The sequence below is a fragment of the Gastrolobium bilobum genome, unplaced genomic scaffold (assembly GCF_033153095.1).
Source record: "Gastrolobium bilobum isolate Gb01-03AN ecotype WA unplaced genomic scaffold, APGP_CSIRO_Gbil_v1 utg61008, whole genome shotgun sequence".
NCBI classification, from domain to species: domain Eukaryota; kingdom Viridiplantae; phylum Streptophyta; class Magnoliopsida; order Fabales; family Fabaceae; genus Gastrolobium; species Gastrolobium bilobum.
In genome coordinates, this window is record NW_026899157.1 from 50,191 (window position 1) to 71,790 (window position 21,600).

General features: G+C 41.1%; 1 protein-coding gene across 1 annotated transcript; it reads left to right on the forward strand.

Annotated features, from left to right (window-relative positions):
- The first annotated feature begins 6,527 nt into the window (after positions 1 to 6,527).
- On the forward strand, positions 6,528 to 8,180 carry LOC133287762 (flavonol 3-O-glucosyltransferase UGT89B1). Its single transcript, XM_061485428.1, has one exon. It carries the CDS (start codon positions 6,574 to 6,576, stop codon positions 7,990 to 7,992), a length of 1,419 nt encoding a protein of 472 aa, XP_061341412.1. The 5' UTR covers positions 6,528 to 6,573; the 3' UTR covers positions 7,993 to 8,180.
- Positions 8,181 to 21,600: the final 13,420 nt, after the last annotated feature.

The following is a 21,600-nucleotide window of genomic DNA, read 5'->3' on the forward strand; positions in this document are numbered from 1 at the left end:
TGACTATTCAAGTGGCATAGTTCATAACATAATCTCTATTCCGTGAATCCAGAATTTTCTCAAAGTTCTGTACACATCTCACATATACTTCCCATCACACAGGGATCTTCTAAACATATTCGTCCTATCACAAAAGACTAATTTCACCTCAATCTGTGCACTGGAAAATTATATCAATCTTTGCACTAACACTTATACCTCAACTCATTAACTAATCTTATCATTTTTGTTTTGACATTACACATTAACTCTTTTGCTAAACACATAATTCCACACTTTATTGTAACTTAGTTCATACACTAATCACATGATTTCCCATCAGGTTGTACATTAGCTCATTCTCTAATCATACAATCTCTTCAGATACTTCCCATCATCGGGGATTTCATTCGGCCTCATTGTCCTTTTACAAAAAAATTTAATAATTTACCTCAACACGGATAATTAGGCGCTCAGGCCGTCACAAGGTGTACATACATATATATGTATACTGGCACTTAGGCCATCACTGGATTATTATCCGTTTATTCATCAGAATAGGTATACTGGCCATCAGGCCATTAGGTATTATTCACAATGCATTACAACATCCACAAGTAATTAGGCCATTTAAATTACGATATTCATTCTCTGAGATTTCCAAGAGACCTCCATCATGGATCAATCCTCTTATGCTTCATAACACCTGAATCTCTACATAGTAGCCATTTCCAAGGAGAATTCCACACATTAACGCACACATATAGTCATATTTGTTTCCTTCATGGCATATCGGTCAAGCTAAACCATTATTCCGTTACGGACAATCATACTCTCAATGAACCTTGTTCAATGCCATCCATGGCGATTCTCTCAACTTCTTCCTTATACATATAATACATAATTAATTCATCTCGCCTATGTTTAATCAGCACTACCTCCTTATGGGTTTAAATCCCATATTTCAATATATCTCAATTTAACAATTGACCAGCATTATAATTTCAAGTGGTCAAATCCCATAGGATTAATCATCAATTATTCTATTTATTTCTCTGCATGAACCATCTCAATTTGTTTAAGTGTACATCATCCATCGAGGACTTATAACTTCTAGTCAACATAAAATATTCAAACTCATGCCTAAGCATATCTGTTCATCATTTTCAATAACCCAACAGGTTCTAATCTTCCACCTTGATGAAGTCCCTCCACCACGTCCACCTGGACATAATTGTTTTTACTATACAACACATATACTTGGAAGCTTCACCAATACCTTTTCCATACTATGGACTCATCTCAATTATATATCTTTATTATTCATGGTACTACAAGGTTCATCCATGCAATACCGTACATATCATAGATTTGTTTACAACTTTCACTTACAATCCAGCTTTATGAATTTCATCTACAAGGTCAGACAAAACATTTAAGTATGTTTCCCTGAAGTCCTATAATATTCATATTTTACTTACTGCCATCTCGTGTCCATGAAGCAGTCAACACTGCATCCACAACATCAGGCTAAAGACTTACATTTAGTGCTCCACAGTTGCCACGTAGGCTTCTTACGATGACTACGCATGTAACACAAAGGAATGGGTTGATCAGACCCACACTAAGGAATCACATATGCAGTAATCGATAAGAATCTACATACAACTATGCAACACACAACACAACTATATATACATTATCAGAGTTCCCTAACAAAACTGCTCTGATACCATAAAATGTAACAGCCCGTTACGTACCGGTATTGTTAACATTAATTATGATATTAAGCGCAGTTACAATCACAGCAGTTCATTTATAAAAACGAGAATAAATTTTTTTCGACTATTACGCGAGCATTTAAATCATAAAAATGCGTAATAATTAAAAGTTGTGACCGTAACCGTAAACTCTTGCGGAAGACTTATTTAAACTATGTTTATCACTTACGTTACTTATTATAAGTTACTAAGGAGTTCCCATAAACTCACTTAGCCAATTTCCAACTTTACGTTTTATACCAATTCGAACATGTTACACTCTAAGTTTTTCTGCGACCAACCGATCGCAACCAACCCTACTTCTCAGATTATATCTTTGTGTTACTTAATTCTCTTTTTAACAAGCTAAAATACGCTCAATTCGGAGCTCATTTGCTCCGGTTATCGCCGTTTGAAGTTGGATAAGCAATTAGCCCAAACAACCCCAAAAACAGCCCAAACCACTCACTTTGCCCGAATTACTGCACTCAATCGACTCAACCATTTGCTCTCAAATTTTTATCCTACAAACTAGACATCTCAAACTTCATTTTGATATATCACACGCTTAATTTGACGGAGAAACGAAGCGGGAATTAATTTCCCAAATCCGGTCCAGAATCTGCCTCAGGTGCAGGGGCACATGGGCAGTCCGTGTTTCTCTATTTATTTCAGGCCGAAGATCAACCCAGAATTTCCTCAAATTTTGACACAAGGTAGAGGACATCTCAACCTTCAAAATGACGTATGGCACGTCCCTAGGGGACCTCTATAGAGGGAGATATGCTCTTCCGAAGTTCGCCTAAAATCTGCCAATTCTACAGAAAATTCGCCAGAGTTTCCTTTGTTTTTCCAATAATCCCAAATTTGTAAAAGATCATTTAAAACCTCAATGTACCTAATAAACACATGATAATACAGTAATAATCCAATGGGTGGCACACACAAGGACCAACAACGCCTTGGGGCACTTACAACCCAATCCAGTTTATAGTTATTAAACATAGAGTCCATATTAATCATTCTTAAGTAGTTGCAATCACTAACACCTTTTTCATGCATATTTCCATCATACATATTATCATAACCTAAAATAGGCCTAAGGCCCTTCCATCATAATTAGACATGCATCAATACTATTACAATATGGCTTTACAAATTACAACTTGAAACTAAAACTTCAAATTACATTCTTCTAAAATTTCAACTTAATTTAAAAGACAACATAACCAAATACATCACTACTAGACTTAGGCAAAATGGCATGAACAAGATGCTAATGAAGCTACTAATAAATACAAATGACATGTTCATGCCCTAAGTCTAGCCTAGGCCACACGGCCAACAAAATGCAAAATAAGAAACGCTCCATCGCTCACTCTGCGGGCCTCTTGCCCGAGGCTCCTGCTCCACTGCTACCTCCTGAAATAAATGCCCCGAGACGGGGTGAGATATACGAATATATCTCAGTAACCAAGAGGTTCTGGAGAAAACTCCACCCAATGGTTCACTTCGATGCATATCAATAGAATACAACAACCACTTGAAAACGGGATATAGCAAGGGATTTAGAGAAGGGGGAATATAAAGAAAACAAAATACGACGGTACGGGATGGTAACCCCAATTCCACGTACGCCCTCGGCATATATAAGCCTATGGGTATCATCCAAGGTGTGTTCACAGAAACCACAACCATGATGCCCAAACCAACCAAAACGCCAAAGACATTCCTAGTGTGCTCCTACCCGGATCACACACCATGACCGCAGTCAACTGGAACTCCCTCCTGGAGACCTATCCAGCGGAAGTCCGAAAATGCCCGAAGGCTAATAAAAACTGTCTACTGGCCAGAGACTCGGTACATAAGTACCCATAGCAATAATGCATGCATGCTCATGTGTTATATACTATTCATACACACTTCCTACCGTTACCATCAACTGGCAAGGTGGAACAGAAAAGGGGAACAAGCCCCAGTACCAAGAGGTTACCTTAATTCGTGTTTCCACAAGCTCCGCAGCAGCTTATCCCTCAACTCAGTACACAGCGGAATGCCTCAATCCACTTGGTCCCGGACCAAGGGCAATTCACTGATTCAAGATTCGGGATTCAGGTCGACGTACGACAACCTATACAATAACGTACATCCATCAGTACTCGTCAAATAGTATCAAAACGCAAAAACACAAAAATCCTCCCCATCCTCCCTTGATGGTTCGGCCATTGTAGTGTAAATGTGAGATTTATTTTTCTAAATTTTCTTTCTCATTTTGTTACGTCTCATTAGGTTGTCAATAGGCCAGTTCAAGTGCCGGTTCGTCATTTTCGCGTCGAATTACATCAAAACGCGAAAATCGCCAAATCACCCCTTTTCCCCTTGGAGGTTCGGCCATGTAGGTGTAAATTTGAGATTTATTTTCTTAAATTTTCTTTCTCATTTTATAACACTCCCTTAGGTTGTTTAGAGGCTAGTTCAATCGTCGTTTTTCCGTTTTCCGACATTTACGCATCGTTTTGCGAAATATTTCATTCAGGGCTCATTTAGGTCTCTAACACAATTCATTTTTTTTCCATTGATTCAAACACTCTCCAAGCACAACACAGCCCATCTAAGCACCATATAACTACACAAATCATCATCCAAATCATTTTTCAACATCAATTCCTCAATCTTTCCTCAAAGAATCGAATTTTACCCTATGGCATTCCAAGGAATTTCCATACAACTTTAATCATTCCACACCTCATACAATCCTATTATATCAATATACAATCATACAACAACTCATCAATCCAATCCTAACACATTTTCAAAACTCAAAGTCATGACAACCTCAAAATTTTCTAAGTTAAAAATTCACATTTTTCATCAATAATTTTTATTGCATTTATGGCTACTACACATCATTCTAAGACACATTCATGTACAAACATTTTCCAATTGAGCTCTCTAAACACATCAATCCAACAAGCCCTCTTTAGGGTTCATAAATTCAACCACAAAATTAAACCATTGGAACACAAGGAAACTCACCCAAAAGCTTGGCACAAGGCTCCTCCTAAACATACTCCACCATTGGAGCATCAATCAACACCATTTTCACAAATCTAAAGGAAAGGGCCGCAGCTTTGGGGAGGGTTTTTCTCAAAATCTAGTGGCTTTCAAGGCTTGGGAGTACCACCAATGGATTTAGAAGGCCATTTCCATCAAATTTCAAGACAAGAATCAATGGATTTGGTGAAGAAATGGCTAAGTTATGGTGAAATGAAATCTTGGAGGGGAAGGGCTATGGTGGCTGCGGGTTTGAGCAAGAAGAGGGAGGAAAGTGATGCATGAATAGTGCCAAGCACATGTGGCTTAAGTCACTTAAGTGGGGTGGGTCCCACCGCCACCTCACGTGATTTAAAACTAATCCGAATTTTCCTCCGATTCCACTAAACGTCCGTAAATTCACAACCTATTTAGAAACTCAAATTTTTAACATTAACTATTCCCCTTTAATTAGGCTTGATCAGATGAATTAAGAGTCCTCCATTCGTTCGGAGAAAACACTGTTTTAAGCTATTATGCGCGCCAATGGCACGCTTCCCCAAACTGTCTTAATTTCATCGAATATTATAAGAAATCATATTTCCTAACTCATTAGACCATTTTTAACTCATATTTGAAACCTAGAGCTCAAAACTCAATCGGCACGTTTTACGGTGCAATCGTACCGCGATATTTTTACCCGCGAAAAACACTATTCACTGATTTTTCTGAAACTTGCCTGTCCACTCAATTTTTCGTTCTGAACCCATTTCCAGGGTTATTTTTACCATCTGAGACCTTCTACTCAATTTTTATCTTCCTAGGGTTGCGTGTTGGCTAATTACCGTTTTGCCCTTTCTTTGTATTTTGGCCTAATCTTTTGGATTTTCACTAATCCATCACTTGATTGCTCACTTAATATTTTAATTACTTGATTTAAAATTGTGAGGTGTTATATCAACCTACTCACCGGAGCATATTATGCCCAAAACTCTCCCATTCTCTCTCACATCAGATGTGTCCATACAAATACACCCCAGCTATACCAATGTCCACATCTACACTTGGTAGATTGAATCGCCAGCTCCCCTTAATTGGGTTGGACACCTCTTGTTCAATCTCTTATTCAATCATAAAAAAATGGGATTTGCATTTATCATTTAACATGACACAAGAAAGTTTTTTACACAAACAACATTTTGTGGGGCCCACACTTTTTGAAGCAAAAAAAAAAATTACGACACGCAAAACGAATCTCTATAACATTACATAATCATTTTTCCTACAACATAACTCTTATAAAATCCTAAAAATATATATAATAGGTATGAAACTAAAAAAAAATATTGTATCGTTAATAATGTCAATTTTGTTATATTCATATGACGTTAAATTAAAAAAAAAATCTTATTAACAATAATATGCTAAGTTTAAATTTCAATATACGTCAAAATAAATAATCTGTTAAGTTTATAGAAATTTATATAACAAGTACGAAATTAAGAAAATTTTGTATTGCATATAGTAAATGTAATTTATAATATTAAGAGATAATTTATAAAATAGAATATTAAAAAATGTTTGTACTATATACAAAAATGATCCATTCGGAACGTACATATATATTAAGAGAAAGTTAATAATATATTTATTATGTAGTAATAATAATAAAACAGATCTGACATCATCTTGACTAGCATAAAAGAATCTCTTTTCTTATTTATTCTCATTCTAATTTGATTTCTATATCATTTTGGCTTCCTCCCTTTTCGAAATATTACCCTGCAACGGGTTACCCACCATGACGGTTCAAGGCGGCAACAGCAACGCGCCGCCGCACGTGTTGGTGATTCCGTTCCCAGCTCAGGGCCACATGATACCCCTCCTCGACCTAACCCACAAGCTGGCCACAAATGGAAGCAACCTCACCATAACGGTGGTCACAACCCCAAAAAACCAAACCCTCCTAACCCATCTCCTTTCATCACACCCTTCCATTCACCCTTTGATCTTCCCATTCCCCTTTCACCCTTCTATCCCTCCAGGAATCGAGAACGCCAAAGACATGCCCCACTCCATTCGACCCATCATGTTCTCTCTCTCAAAGCTCCACGACCCTCTCCTCCAATGGTTCAAATCTCACCCTTCCCCTCCACAATATATAATTTCAGACATGTTCTGCGGTTGGACCCAAAACCTTGCCTCTGAACTCGGAATTCGGAGACTCGTCTTTTCCCCTTCTGGTGCTTTCGCTTTGTCCACCATGTACTTTCTCTGGAAGGAACTGCCGAAGCGAACCAACGACAACGAAAACGATATCGTTTCGTTTCACAAGCTTCCCAACTCACCCACTTACCCTTGGTGGCAGGTGTCTCCCTTGTTTCGGAGCTACGTTGCTGGAGACCCAGATTCAGAGTGCTTCAGGGATTGGTTTCTCGGGAACATTGCAAGTTGGGGACTCGTTGTGAACTCGTTCTCCGAGTTGGAGAATCGTTATCTTGAGTATCTCAAAATGGAACTTGGCCATGATCGTGTGTGGGCGGTTGGACCGTTGCTTCCTGCGGATGACTTATCTACCACGCAGAGAGGTGGGTCCAGTTCTGTGTCGGTAAACAACGTCGTGTCCTGGCTTGATCAACGAGGGGATCGTAAGGTGGTTTATGTGTGTTTCGGGAGTCAAATGATTCTCACCAACGATCAGACGGTGGCTATTGCATCAGGTTTGGCGAAGAGTGGGGTCCATTTTATTTGGTCAATAAAGACAAAGAACGAAAATCAGGAAGGAATCATTCCAGCGGGATTCGAAGATGAAACAGCTGGTAGGGGCCTCGTGATTAGAGGGTGGGCCCCACAGGTGCTCATACTGAGGCATAGGGCGGTGGGCGCGTTCTTGACTCACTGCGGGTGGAACTCGGTGCTGGAATCGGTGGTGGCTGGGGTGTCGATGCTTGCGTGGCCAATGTCTGCTGACCAATTCGTGGACGCGACGCTGCTTGTGGAGGAGTTGAAGGTGGCCAAGAAGGTGTGCGAGGGTGAAAAAACCGTTCCCGACTCGGACCAGTTGGGTCGAGTTCTGGCTGAGTCGGTGAGCGAAAGCGCTGTGGAAACAAGGCAGGCGTTGAAGCTGCAGGCGGCGGCGCTTGACGCCATTAGAGAGGGTGGTGGAAGCTCCGAGAAGGATTTGCGCTGCTTGATTGAACAGCTTCACTACTTGGTCTAATGTTTTTCTTTTTTTTAAATACAATGATTTGAATGCAGATTACCCAAATCTAGAATATTTCTCACCCCCGGAACAATTGTGTACAAAAGTCAAATAAAGTCCGTTTTGGTAGATGTTTTGCAAGGAAACAACTACTTCGGGGTTTCTTTTTCTGGTTTGTGTTCCGTTTGGAAAGACTGAAGTTATTATTTGAGGAAAAGTTTAACTTTTATAATTTTTGTCGAAATCATACTTTTGCTTTTAAACGTAAACTAATTGCGCTTTTAGTTTTGTACTTATGTAAGTGACGTATTTTCATTTTGGAAGGAAAAATAATAATTTAAATATGGCAGTCATACTAGGTATTTTGTTCTATACTATACGAGGTAAAAAGTTACACTTACTGAATATATCAAGCCTATTACAACCTTTGTTCTATATTGTTATCGATATATATCATATCCTAACTACTCACTTAACAATCCACTAAAGGATAGATACTCAATTATCTTAACAATATCAAACAACAAAGATATTCAGGATGGAATCCTTATTTCAACAGTAAGGAAGTTGAATCCTATTGCAACTGGAAGGTTTTCATAAACCCTAGAGGTAACCCTTATAAATAAGAGGCTAAAGACCTCAGATATACACTTTTAACCTATTTACACCAACACTGTGCACACACTCGCGTCTTGGCTACAAGTCTATTGCTTGTGCACAGTGATTGAGATATTGACCATAAGCCAGATACATAACTACTCTTACGGTATCTCTGAGCGCATACCATACGGTATAGCAATACGGTCTTTCCAGGACTGAACATTGGCGCCGTCTGTGGGAAACGATAAATTTTGATTCCCATTCCACGATGACGAACACTCGTTCGACGTCCAGCACTGGCCAACCGCCGCCACACCTATCTCCACTGGAACATTTCCAATCAACAGTGTCTCATGCGTTGGTGGATGTCCAGGTCGGAGAGGTCGGCACGCAAGTACCGCCCTTCAGAACCCAGTCCAACAAGGCAGTGGAGTCAGCGCACCCACCTCCACAGAATGATCAGCCAGGGGATGTGGCCACTATGGCCATGAATGTAATCCTTCAAAGGATGCAAGAGATGGGGAACAAATTCCTGGCTCAACAAAGGTTGAATGCCCAGAGGATGAAGGCATTGGAGGCTGAGCTACGAAACCAAAACAGTGAAGGCCGAGCTGGAGGAGCAGGCCAAGTTGAAACTGGCGGGCCGCAACAACAGAATACGGCCACGGCAACCGAGACTGTGCAAAACCCTCGTCATGGCAACCACCAAGAAGGCGGAGGACCGGTCAACAACCAATGAGATAATTATCTCCATGACGAGGAGACTAATGATAGTCCATTTACTGAAAGGCTCATGAACTTGGCAATTCCGCCGAGGTTCAAAAGTGCCAGGATACCTCCTTACGACAGAAGTCAAGACCCGGATGCTCATTTAGAGGCTTTCAAGATCGAGATGTTGTTCAACGGGATAACTGAACCTATTAAGGCCAGAATCTTCGCGACGACATTGACAGGTCAGGCGATGGCATGGATAACAAGGCTCCCCAGGAACTCGATCGATTCGTTCGAGGACCTGGCTCGAACTTTCCGTCTGAATTTTGCAACGAGTAAGGCACATCCGATGCCGGCCTATGCCTTAGGAAGAATTCGGCAAAAGGAGAATGAATCATTGAGGAAGTACCTCGATCGATTCAAAGATGTCTCCCTCAAGGTTCAGAATCTAACTGAACTGGTACACCTGCATATGATCATCTCGGGATTAGATGGTGATTCTCCACTCGCAAAATCCATCTATAAGAACCCGGTCAACGATCTGGAGGAGTTCCGAAGAAGGCCAAACAAATAAATCGACGTTGAAGACATGCAGAAGGCTTATGAAGAGTCCAGAGGACGGAGCCTGAATCGCCGCAGTCCTAGTAAGAAAAACAAGGATCGAGATCAGCGAGGGTCGAAGAAAGGAAATGACGCTCATGACAAGAGGTCGGACGATCGATCTCCAAGGACCAAGTACGACAGTTACACACCATTGAACATGTCCAGATCTCGGATATGGAAAGAAGTGGCCCAAACTGAGATGCATAAGGTCGAAAGACCTCGACCCCTCAAGAGCAAGAGCGAATTGTACAGAAACAAATATTGTGCTTTCCATGACCAGAATGGTCACGTCACAGATGACTACTGGGATCTCTGAGATGCTATTGAAAAACATATCAGAGAGGAGAAATTGAAGCAATACATTATCGAACTCAAGGCAAGAAGAATAGTAAGCGAAGGCAAAGAAGCCGGAGCAGGAGTCACAGCCCTAAGAGGGAGGAAAGAAAAGATCGAGATCAAGACCACCCTCCAAAGGGCAAAAAGGTCAAAGACAAAGAAGAGGAGTTCCAAGAAGCTGAATTTGAGTGCAATGTGATAAGTGGAGCCTTGGGTGGAGGAGGCGATACCGCAAATGCAAGAAGAAAATACCTAAAGGAGGTCATGTCAGTTAGAGACAGACCAACCTTCAAAAGAAGAGCCAGCAATCATGCTCCCCCAAGACTGTTCTTTACTCAAGAAGGCCTAGAAATGGTCGTACCTGGACATACTGATGGCTTGGTAGTTACCGGGGTGCTGGTTAACTACCGGGTTAAGAGAATATTCATTGATCACGGAAGTTCGGCAGACATACTCTTTTGAAACGCTTTCCAAAGGATGAATTTGGATGAAAAAGACTTGAAACCCTGCGCCACCGAGTTGATTGGGTTGAACGGAGAGCCATCCCCTCCAAAGGGTTATATAGACTTGAAGCTGACCTTAGGTACGAAGGAGGCGTTCCGAGCTGGAAGGGTTCGGTTTGTGGTAGTAGATGCATCTTCCTCCTACAATGTGATCATTGGCCAACCTACAATCCACGAGTGAGACATGTTAGTCTCCGCCAAGCATCAAACACTGAAGATGGTGGGATCAAAGAACGAGGTCATCACTGTAAGAGGAGATCAGAAAGAGTCCAGGGAATGTTACTAAGAGACTTTGAGGATCAATCATGGAGGGCCATCATCTCCCCCTAGAATAAAAAATGGAGGCACAACCCCCACCAAAGACCAGTCGGTATACCCATGTGGAAATGAAGTAAACTTGGTCGAATTGGACATGAGGGAGGAGCTCCAAGCACCTCGTCCAGAACCCCAAGGAGAGCTGGAAGACGTCAATATTGGGGAGGATGGCAAAGGACGCACCAAAGTAGGAAAGGGCCTGGAGGCCGAGATTAAAAAAGAGTTAGTCTTCTTTCTCAATGAGAACTCCGATGTGTTTGCATGGAAGGCATCGGAGATCCCGGGAATAGACCCAACCTTCTGCTGTCACAAGCTCTCCATGTACCCTGGGTCTAAACCAATGTCTCAAAAAAAGAGGAAATTAGGCCCTGACCGACATCAAGCTCTGAGCGAACACATGGACGAGCTATTAGAGGCTGGCTTCATTAGAGAAATACAATACACCACTTGGCTGTCCAACATTGTGATGGTGAAGAAACCTAATGAGAAGTGAAGAATTTGCGTTGACTACACCGACCTTAATAAGGTCTGCCCAAAAGACTCGTATTCGATGCCCAATATAGATCAGCTAGTTGATAATTCATCAGGATTTCAGCTACTGTCATTCATGGATGCGTATTCCGGGTATAATCAAATCCCACTGCACCCAGATGACCATAAGAAGACCACATTCATCTTGGAAAAAGGAAATTTCTGCTATAATGTTATGCCTTTCGGCCTTAAGAACGCCGGGGCGACTTACCAAAGTATGATGAACCGTGTCTTCCAAAACCAAATTGGAAGGAACCTGGAAGTATACATTGACGACATGATCGTCAAATCGGTGCATATGACTACACATGTAGCCGACCCCAGAGAAACTTTGGAGCAATTGAGAGCTCGAGAAATCAGATTGAACCCGGCCAAATGCGCTTTCGGGGTACCAGCTGGAAAGTTCTTGGGCTTCATGCTCACCAACAGGGGAATTGAAGTCCACCCTGACAAATGCAAAGCCGTCCTCGAGATGAAGCAACCTAAAAATAAAAAAGAAATCCAGCAGCTCACAGGTCGCCTGGCGGCCTTAACCAGGTTTCTGCCCAGGTCGGCAGAAAAGGCCTTGCCTTTCTTCAAGCTCCTAAAAAAAGAGGCAGAATTCGGATGGGGAGTAGATTGCAAAAGGGCATTTGAAGAAATAAAGAGATGCCTGGCCACCCCACCTGTGTAGTCAAAGCCAGAGCCTGGAGAGACGTTGATTTTATATCTCTCTGTGGGTGAAGAGGCCATTAGCGCAGCCCTAGTAAGGGAGACTAACAAAGGACAACAGCCGATCTACTTTGTAGGGCGGACATTGCAAGCACCTGAACTTCGGTATCAGAAGCTTGAAAAGGTGGCGTTCGCTTTGCTCACCATGGAAAGAAGGCTCCGACTTTACTTCCAAGGGCATCGAGTGATCGTAAGAACCAACCAGCCCATTAGACAAGTGCTACATAAACCGGATCTACCTGGAAGGATGATCAACTGGGTCGTCGAGCTCTAGGAGTTCGACATATCGTATGAACCCCGGCAGGCAATCAAGTCCCAGGCATTGGTCGACTTCATCCTGGAGCTCGCCCCATCCAAAGGGAAAGAAAGAGAGAATGAATACCTCTAGACAATATACGTCGACGGATCCTCACATTCTAAGAAGAGCGGAGTCGGGGTGATAATTGAAAGCCCGGAAGGAGTGTCCATTGAACACTCACTCCACCTTGCATTCCCGACCTCAAATAACCAAGCCGAATATGAGGCTTTCATCGCAGGAATTGTACAGGCAAAAGAGCACGGAGCAAGAAGGATAAAAATCCTCAGTGACTCACAGCTGGTAACTTCGCAGGTCAAAGGAAAATATCAAGCTAAAAGACCATTAATGATGAAATACCTCCAAGAAGTTAGAGAACTGTTGGCCGAGTTTGATGAGGCGGTGGTCCAGTACATACCCCGAAATGAGAACAGCAGAGTGGACATCCTGTCAAAGCTCGCCAGCTCGAAAGGATCGGGAAATCACTGAACGGTCATACATCAGAGCATCCCAGAGCCGGCCTGCATCATGGTTATAATCGAGAATGGAGACTGGAGAGGGCCAATAGTGGCTTACTTAGAAAAAGGAAGTCTGCCCGACGAGGCCCAAGAAGCCAGAAAGCTCGTGAGGAACTCAGCTTGTTTCACTATTGTGGAAGGACAACTCTACAAAAAAGGTTTCTGTACACCCATGCTTAAATACCTAAATAAAGACGAGGTTGAATACGCCTTGGCCGAGATCCATGAAGGCATTAACGGGCATCACATGGGAGGAAAAGCTTTATCCAGGAAGGCACTTAGGGCAGGATATTACTGGCCTACTATGGAATCTGATGCAAAGGAGCATGTGAAAAGATGTGAACAATGTTAGAAGCATGCACTCATCCTTCATGCACCTCCTGAGGAGCTGCAAACCATAACAACACTTTGGTCTTTCTACAAGTGGGGGATGGACCTACTAGGCCCTTTCACCGCGGCTGAAGGACAACTCAAATGGCTAATAATAGTTGTAGACTACTTCACTAAGTGGATCGAGGCCGAACCCCTCACCACCATAACGTCGGCAAGGATTCAAAGATTCTTTGAAAGAAACCTTGTAAGCCGATTTGGAATCCCAGCCGAGATCATCACAGATAACGGAATGCAATTCGCTGATAAGAAGTTCCCAGAGTTAATGGCCGACTTCAAGATCACACATCGGTTCGCATCTGTAATAGCCTATTGTACACCGATATTGTTAACATTAATTATGATATTAAGCGTAGTTACAATCACAGCAATTCATTTATAAAAATGCGAGTAAACATTTTACGTTTTATTACGCGAGCATTTAAAACAATAATAAAGCGTAATAAATAAAATTTGTGACTGTAAATGTAAACTCTTTGTGGATTAATTATTTAAATTATCTATAATCATAAAATACTTTTCTCAAGTCACTAAGGGGTTCCCATAAACCCACTAGCTAAAATCTCACTTTTACGTTTTCTACTTATCCGAATATGGTTCGGTCTTTTAATTTCTGCGGACAAATCGCATGCCGCGAATCTCTCATCTTTTAGTATGTTATTTTAGACTTAATTACCTTTCTAGGAAGCTATCACACGAGTCATAAAGTTCTCGTTTTCTCGGGATATCGCCGTTTGAAGTTGGACAAGCAAATCTGCCAACCAACCTCAAACCGACTCCTAACAGCCTTCACTCAATCAAATATTCTGGAAACTCCACTCAACCTTGCTCTCAAATTTTTACTCAGTATACTAGACACCTCAAGATTCAATTTGACATATCATACACTTAATTCTACCAAGAAATGAAGCGGGAATAAATTTCCCAAACTCGCACCAGAACAGACACAAGTGCAGTGGCCATATGAGCAGTCCGTGCTCTCTTCCTTCTACAGGCCGACGTTCAACCCAGAAAATTCATAAATTTTAACACAAGGTAAAGGACATCTCAAGATTTAAAACGGCGTATGGAACATCCCTATCGTACCTCTGTGGAGGGAGATATGCTCTCCCAAAGTTCACCTAAATTCTGCCAATTTCTAGAAATTTTGCGAGAGTTTGCTTTGTTTTTCCAATAAATCCCATATTTGCAAATGTGTTATCTAACCTCAATTTTGTACCTAATAATCAGGGGTGGCACACAAGGACCAACAATTCCTTGGTGCTCTTACAACCCTTCACAATTTATATCCAATTACTCAATTTACATCTTGATACTTACATTTTCAAAACTTAACATATTTCAATCACCTTAACCATTTTGCATGCATTCTTTAAACATACACATAATCATAATCCTAAAATATACCTATGGCCCTTTCATCATGTAGAATGCTCAATAAAACACAAGGTCCAATATTACAATTACAATTTTCCAATGTAAATCATAAGGCCATAAATTCTCCAAATACAACATAATGAATTTGACCTCAAAATAAAGCAAAATGAATGCACAACTAGACTTAGGAAAAAAGATGGCATGAACAAATATGACAATACACATAAATCTCAACCATATACAATGTTCATGCCCTAAGTCTAGCCTAGGCCCAATGGCCACCAAAATACAAAATAAGTAAAAGTCCTCATGCTCAACCTACGGGCTTCTTGCCCGCCCCCCCAACACCACTGCTACCACCTGAAATAAAGTCCCCAAAGCGGGGTGAGATATACGGATATATCTTAGTAATCCAGAGGTTCTGGAGAATACTCCACCCCATGGATCACTTCGTTGCATATAAACAATATAACATAACATCTGAAAACGGGATAAAGGAAGGGATTTAGTGAAGTAGGGAAGCATAGGGAAACAAAATACGACGAAGCTGGAATGGTCAATGCCAAAACCACGCAATGCCCAGCCTATTGGCCTCGACATATAGCCTACGGGTTTCAACCAAGGAGTGTTCCTAGAACATCAACCAAGGCACCCTCCATCCATAACCACCCGAGACTTCCTAGTGTGCTCCTCTACGGATCACACACCACGACCCCAGGTCAACTGGAACTCCCTCACGGAGACCTATCCAGTGGAAGTCCGTAACGCCCGAAGGCAAACAGTCTACTGGCCAGAGACACGGTACATCCTATGTACCACAACACATACAATATACATGAACATGTTATCTTATATTATTCACATACATTTCCTACCATTACCCTCAACGGGCATGGTGGAGCACATACGAGGATCAAACCCCAGTACCAAGGGATTACCTGTATAATTTCTTCTACACAGCTCCAATGCAATACTTCCCGAGCTAGGTACACAAACAGAAATGCCTACACATAGGACATTCCCTATTAATTTTCCATTCACCAAACACATGCAAGTTATCAAGCATACAAGCATGGTTCAAGAGTACTTACCACAATCCCTATGGTCTGGAACCAAGGGCAACCCACCGAGCTCACGGTTCAGTGTTCAAATTCGCGGGAGGCAACCTACATTGATCATACACGGATCATCAATATACGGTGAATCCACCAAAGTTACAAAACGTCAAATTTCTCCCCCACTAATGTGAGGTTCGGCCAAACAAGTGTAAATTTCCAAAATATTTTCCTAAATTTTATTTTTATTTTTCTTTAGCATCATAATGCTACCCAAACACCATTTTAGGTGTCACTTTCCATTTTACACCATCCTAGCATCGTTTTTCCATTTATTCCACTCTAGGTCCAATTACCAATTCCACATAACCAAGTATTTTTCCTTTTATCTTTCACGCATCCATTCACCTCACAACACCTCAAAATACCATTTAACACTATACAATATCAATTACACAATCTTTGCATCATTGGACCCTAAATACCCTACATGGCCGAATTCACCATAGCCTCCCACCAAGGGATATCCAATCCAATTTAGCAATGCAATACATCATAACATCCTAATATTAACTCATACAACTTTCCACAACTCAATTACACAATCACATTACCAATCAAATTTCACAAAGTCATGGCATCACACTCAAAAATCCACTAGGTTATCATCCAATTTTCTCAATAAATTTTATGACATATATCACTCTAAAACATCATTCCAAGTCACTTTCATCTAATACACAATTTTGATTTAAGCTCTCTAACTACACCATTTCATACAAAGTGACTCTAGGGTTCATAAATTGAATCAATTAATTCAACCAATAGAATGTGATGAAACTTACTCAAAAGCTTGGCCAAGAACTCCTCCACAACATATCCAAGCATTGGAGAACCAAACAACTCCATGAGTGCAAATCTACTCACAAAGGCCGCAGGTTTGGGGGGAGATTTTCTCAAAATCTAGGGAGTTTCATGGCTCAAGACTACCATGGTTGTGTTTGGATGGTGATTTCCAAGAAGTTTCATGACAAACTTTCCTTGATTTGATGATGTATAGAGGGAGTTAGGAGAGAAAGAAAAATCAAAGTGAAATGGCCATGGAGGAGGGGGTTGGGCGCGGGTTTGGAGAGAGAAAGAGGGTGTGATGGTGATGATGAATAGTCCATGACAAGTGGACTTAAGTGACTTAAGTGAGGTGGGCCCCACCGCCACCTCACGCGATTTCAAACTAATTCAAAACTCCTTCCGATTCCACTAAACGTCCATAATTTCATAACCTATTGAGAAACTCTAATTTTTAACATTAACTATTGTCCTTTAATTTCCCTTGATCAGATGAATCCGGAGTTTTCCGGTCGTTCGGAGAAATTACAGTTTTAATCTATTACGCGCGTCGTCGGCACGCTTCCCCAAACTCACTAATTTCCATCAATTTTCACCAGAAATCATATTTCCTAGTCCTATACACCATTTATAACTTATATCTAAACCTAGAGCTTGAAATTCAATCGGCACGCTTTACGGTGCAACTGTACCGCGATATTCTTACTCGGTAAAAACACTATTCACCGAATTTTTAGAAACTTGCCTAACCACTCAATTTTTCGTTCTGAATCTATTTCCAGTGTTAATTTTATCATTTGAGACCTCCTACTCAATTTTACCCTACTAGGGTTACGTGTTTGGCTAATTACCTTTTTACCTTTCCTGTATTTTGACCTAATCTTCAGGATTTTCACTAATCCTTCCCTTTAATCCTTATTTAATATATTAATATATGTTTTAGAAATGCGAGGTGTTATATTCACCTCTCCTTTTTGACATTTTTTCTGCAAAATTAAATCATACCTGTCCGTTAACTCAGGATACAGCCGGAGAATCTCATCCTCCCGCTCCCAAGTAGCCTCCTCAGGTGTACGTTCTTCCCATTGAATATTTAGCATTAGAATATTTTTTCTTCTCAATCTCTTTTCACTACGGTCAAGAACATTAATAGGACCTACATGAGTCTTCAAATTCTCCCGAATCTCAATATCATCCGGTATCACCACATGTGATTCATCCGGAACATAACGCTGCAGCTGCGATACATGGAAAACATCGTGTAGATTCGAAAACTGTGGGGGCAAGGCAAGCTGATAGGCCACTGATCCAACTCTTTTCATTATCTGATACGGCCCGATAAACTGAGGACTCAGCTTTCTCATGCCCAATGCACGGCCAACACCCGAGACTGGAGATAATCACACAAATACATGATCACCTTCTTCAAATTCCAACGGTCTGTGTCTATTATCATAGTAACTTTTCTGCCGATTCTGTGCCTGTTTAAGTTTTTCTCTGATCATTTCAATCTGTACTGTTGTCTCTTGCACAAAATCCAGCCCAAATCTCTCTTTATCACCCACTTCAGTCCAACAAGTAGGAGTACGACATCTCCGTCCATACAATGCCTTATATGGTGCCATGCCCAGACTAGAATGAAAAATGTTATTATAAGAGAATTCCACCAATGACAAGTACCTGTCCCAAGCAGTGCCCTGCTCCAATGTGCAAGCTCTCAGCATATCCTCAAGTGTCTGTATGGTCCTCTCAGTCTGACCATCAGTCTGCAGGTGATACGCAGTGCTCAGCCTGAGCTGAGTGCTAAAAGCCTGCTGTAAGGCTCCCCAAAAGCGGGAAGTAAATTTCAGGTCCCGATCACTGACAATGCTAACTGGTATCCCGTGGAGCCTTACAATCTCCTTTACATATAATTCTGCTAATTTCTCAGTAGAGAAATCCACTCGCACTGGCAGAAAATATGCAGACTTCGTAAGCCTGTCCACGATAACCCAAATTGAGTCGTAACCAAACTGAGTCCGAGGCAAGCCAACAACGAAATCCATAGAGATGCTCTCCCATTTCCAGTCAGGTATATCCAGTGGCTGAAGTAAACCAGTAGGTTTCTGATGTTCTATCTTGACTTTCTGACAAACTAAGCACCTCGGTACATATTCAGCAACATCCTTTTTTATCCCAAGCCACCAAAACTTAACTTTTAGATCTTGGTACATTTTTGTAGCACCTGGGTGAATAGCATACTGACCCTTATGGGCCTCAACCATAACTTCCTCTGCAAGCTCCTTGGGCACAACAATTTTACCCTGATATAACAACAACCCATGTTCATTTACAGATATGCCACCCTGGCCTTTTAAATATTTGATACTGTCATTCCGTATATGAGTTTCTTTAATTTTCTCATGTAGTTAATTCTCAATTCGTACCATTTCAAAATCACAAATCCTACCTGCAAAGAAATCCCTTATCTTTAAATCACAAAACTTTTTGATCACTTCATTATCCCACATCATCAGCTGGGACACACTGACAAACTTCCTACTCAAGGCATCTGCTACCACATTAGCTTTACCCGGATGGTATTTCAGTTCGAAATCATAATCTTTTAAGAATTCCACCCATCTCCGTTGTCTCATGTTCAACTCTTTCTGATCAAACAAATATTTCAAGCTCTTGTGATCACTGAATACAACAAATTTCATCCCATACAGAAAATGCCTCCAGATTTTCAAGGCAAATACAATAGCAGCAAGCTCCAAGTCGTGCGTCAGATAATTCTCTTCATGAGGCTTCAATTGCCTAGACGTATAAGCAACCACCTTCCTATCTTGCATCAACACACTCCACAAACCTTTCTTGGAAGTATCGCAATACATCTCAAACTCACCTTCCGGATCGGGAAAGGTCAACACAGGAGCAGTAGTCAACTTCTCTTTAAGTGTCAGAAAACAGTCTTCACATTCTTGGGTCCACACAAAAGAGTATCCTTTCATGTCAATCGGGTCAACGGCAATACCATAGCAGAAAACCCCTGTATAAACCTGCGATAATAACCAACAAGGCCCAGAAAGCTTCTGATCTCAGTCACAGTCTTAGGTCGTTCCCAATCACTTACCGCTTCAATTTTACTCGAATCCACTGCAACACCACTAGCAGAAATAACGTGACCCAGAAATGCACCTTAGATAGCCAGAATTCACACTTAGATGGCTTAACATACAACTTTTTATCTTTCAACACCTGCAATACAGTCCTCAGATGCTCCGTATGCTTCTCTTTACTTTTGGAATAAATCAGGATATCATCAATAAACACTATCACAAACTGGTAGGGGTGTAAATGGGCCAAGAAGGGCTGGAGCCCGACCTTTCAGAAAAGTAGAGTAGGCTTAGGCTTATAAAAAAACTTTTATAACAAATAGGCCATAGGCCAATTTTGTCAAGCCCGGCCTACAGCCTTGTAGGCTGGCCTATTTAATTTATTAAAATAAAATAAAATAATAATACTTATTTTATGTGGCAAAGTACAAATACTAACCCTAATTTTTATGTGCACCGCCACTTCTCACTCTCAGCTTCGTCTTTTACTTTTTGTTGGTTTTATTTTATGAAAGGAAAACTTGTCTAATGTCTCCAAATTTTACATGCTGTTGCAGCTTAATATCATGGAGCAATGGGTACCTTGCTGTATTATGATGTTACTGATGAAGATCTTTCAATAATACTCTTCTTCCCCTTGTCTTGATGGTGGTTTAAAGATTATTAGATGAATGACATTCTCTTGTAGAATTTATTTCAGCATCCAGTAATTGTATTTTTCTTATTTTTCCCATTTCTTTGACTCTATTCCTCTATGATATACATTCTAGAGCTGTGGTATTATGTTGACTCTTTCTTGTTTGTCATTTTTTTCTTATGAGAAGTACTAGTGCATGCATGAATGAAACTTTCTTTGCTCTATACAATTATTTTTTTTGCTTAGTACCTACAGTGGGAGGCTTACAAGGCCTGTAGGCCATGTCAGGCTTTCTTATTTTTAAAAATGAGCCGGGCTTGGCCTACAAGTAAAGCCTTTAATAGGCCAGTAGGCCAGATAAGCTGAATTTTTTTACGCATGCTTGGGTCAGGAAGGCCAAAGCCCGGCCCATTTACACCCCTACAAATTGGTCCAAATACGGCTTGAAGATACAATTCATATAGTCCATGAACACCGTTGGGGCATTAGTAAGCCCAAAAGGAATAACCTGATACTCAAAGTGTCCGTATCTGGAACGGAACGCCATCTTTGGCACATCCTCCGGCTTAATCCGGATCTGATGGTAGCCAGACTGGAGATCAATCTTAGAAAACACACAGGAACCCCTTAACTGATCCATCAAGTCATCAATACGTGGCAATGAGTACCTGTTCTTAATTGTAACTTTGTTCAACTACCGATAATCAGTACATAAGCTCATGCTACCGTCTTTCTTCTTCACAAATATTACCGGTGCTCCCCATGGAGACACACTCGGCCTGATAAAGTTCTTTGCAGACAATTCTTCAATATGTTTTCTCAACTCAGCCAGCTCCAGTGGCGACATTCGGTATGGAGCCAAAGAGATACGCCCCACACTAGGCAACAAGTCAATCGAGAACTCAATCTCCCTCTCAGGTGTAAATTCCAGTACCTCATCAGGAAATACATTAGCAAATTCATTAACCACCGAAATACTAGAAATCTCCAACTCCATATCACCAACCAATCCACCCAAGAAAACATAACCCAGATCACCAGCCTTCAAGGCTTTAATAGTTTGACGGACATAAAGATACGGAGACGGACAAACCGAAGGC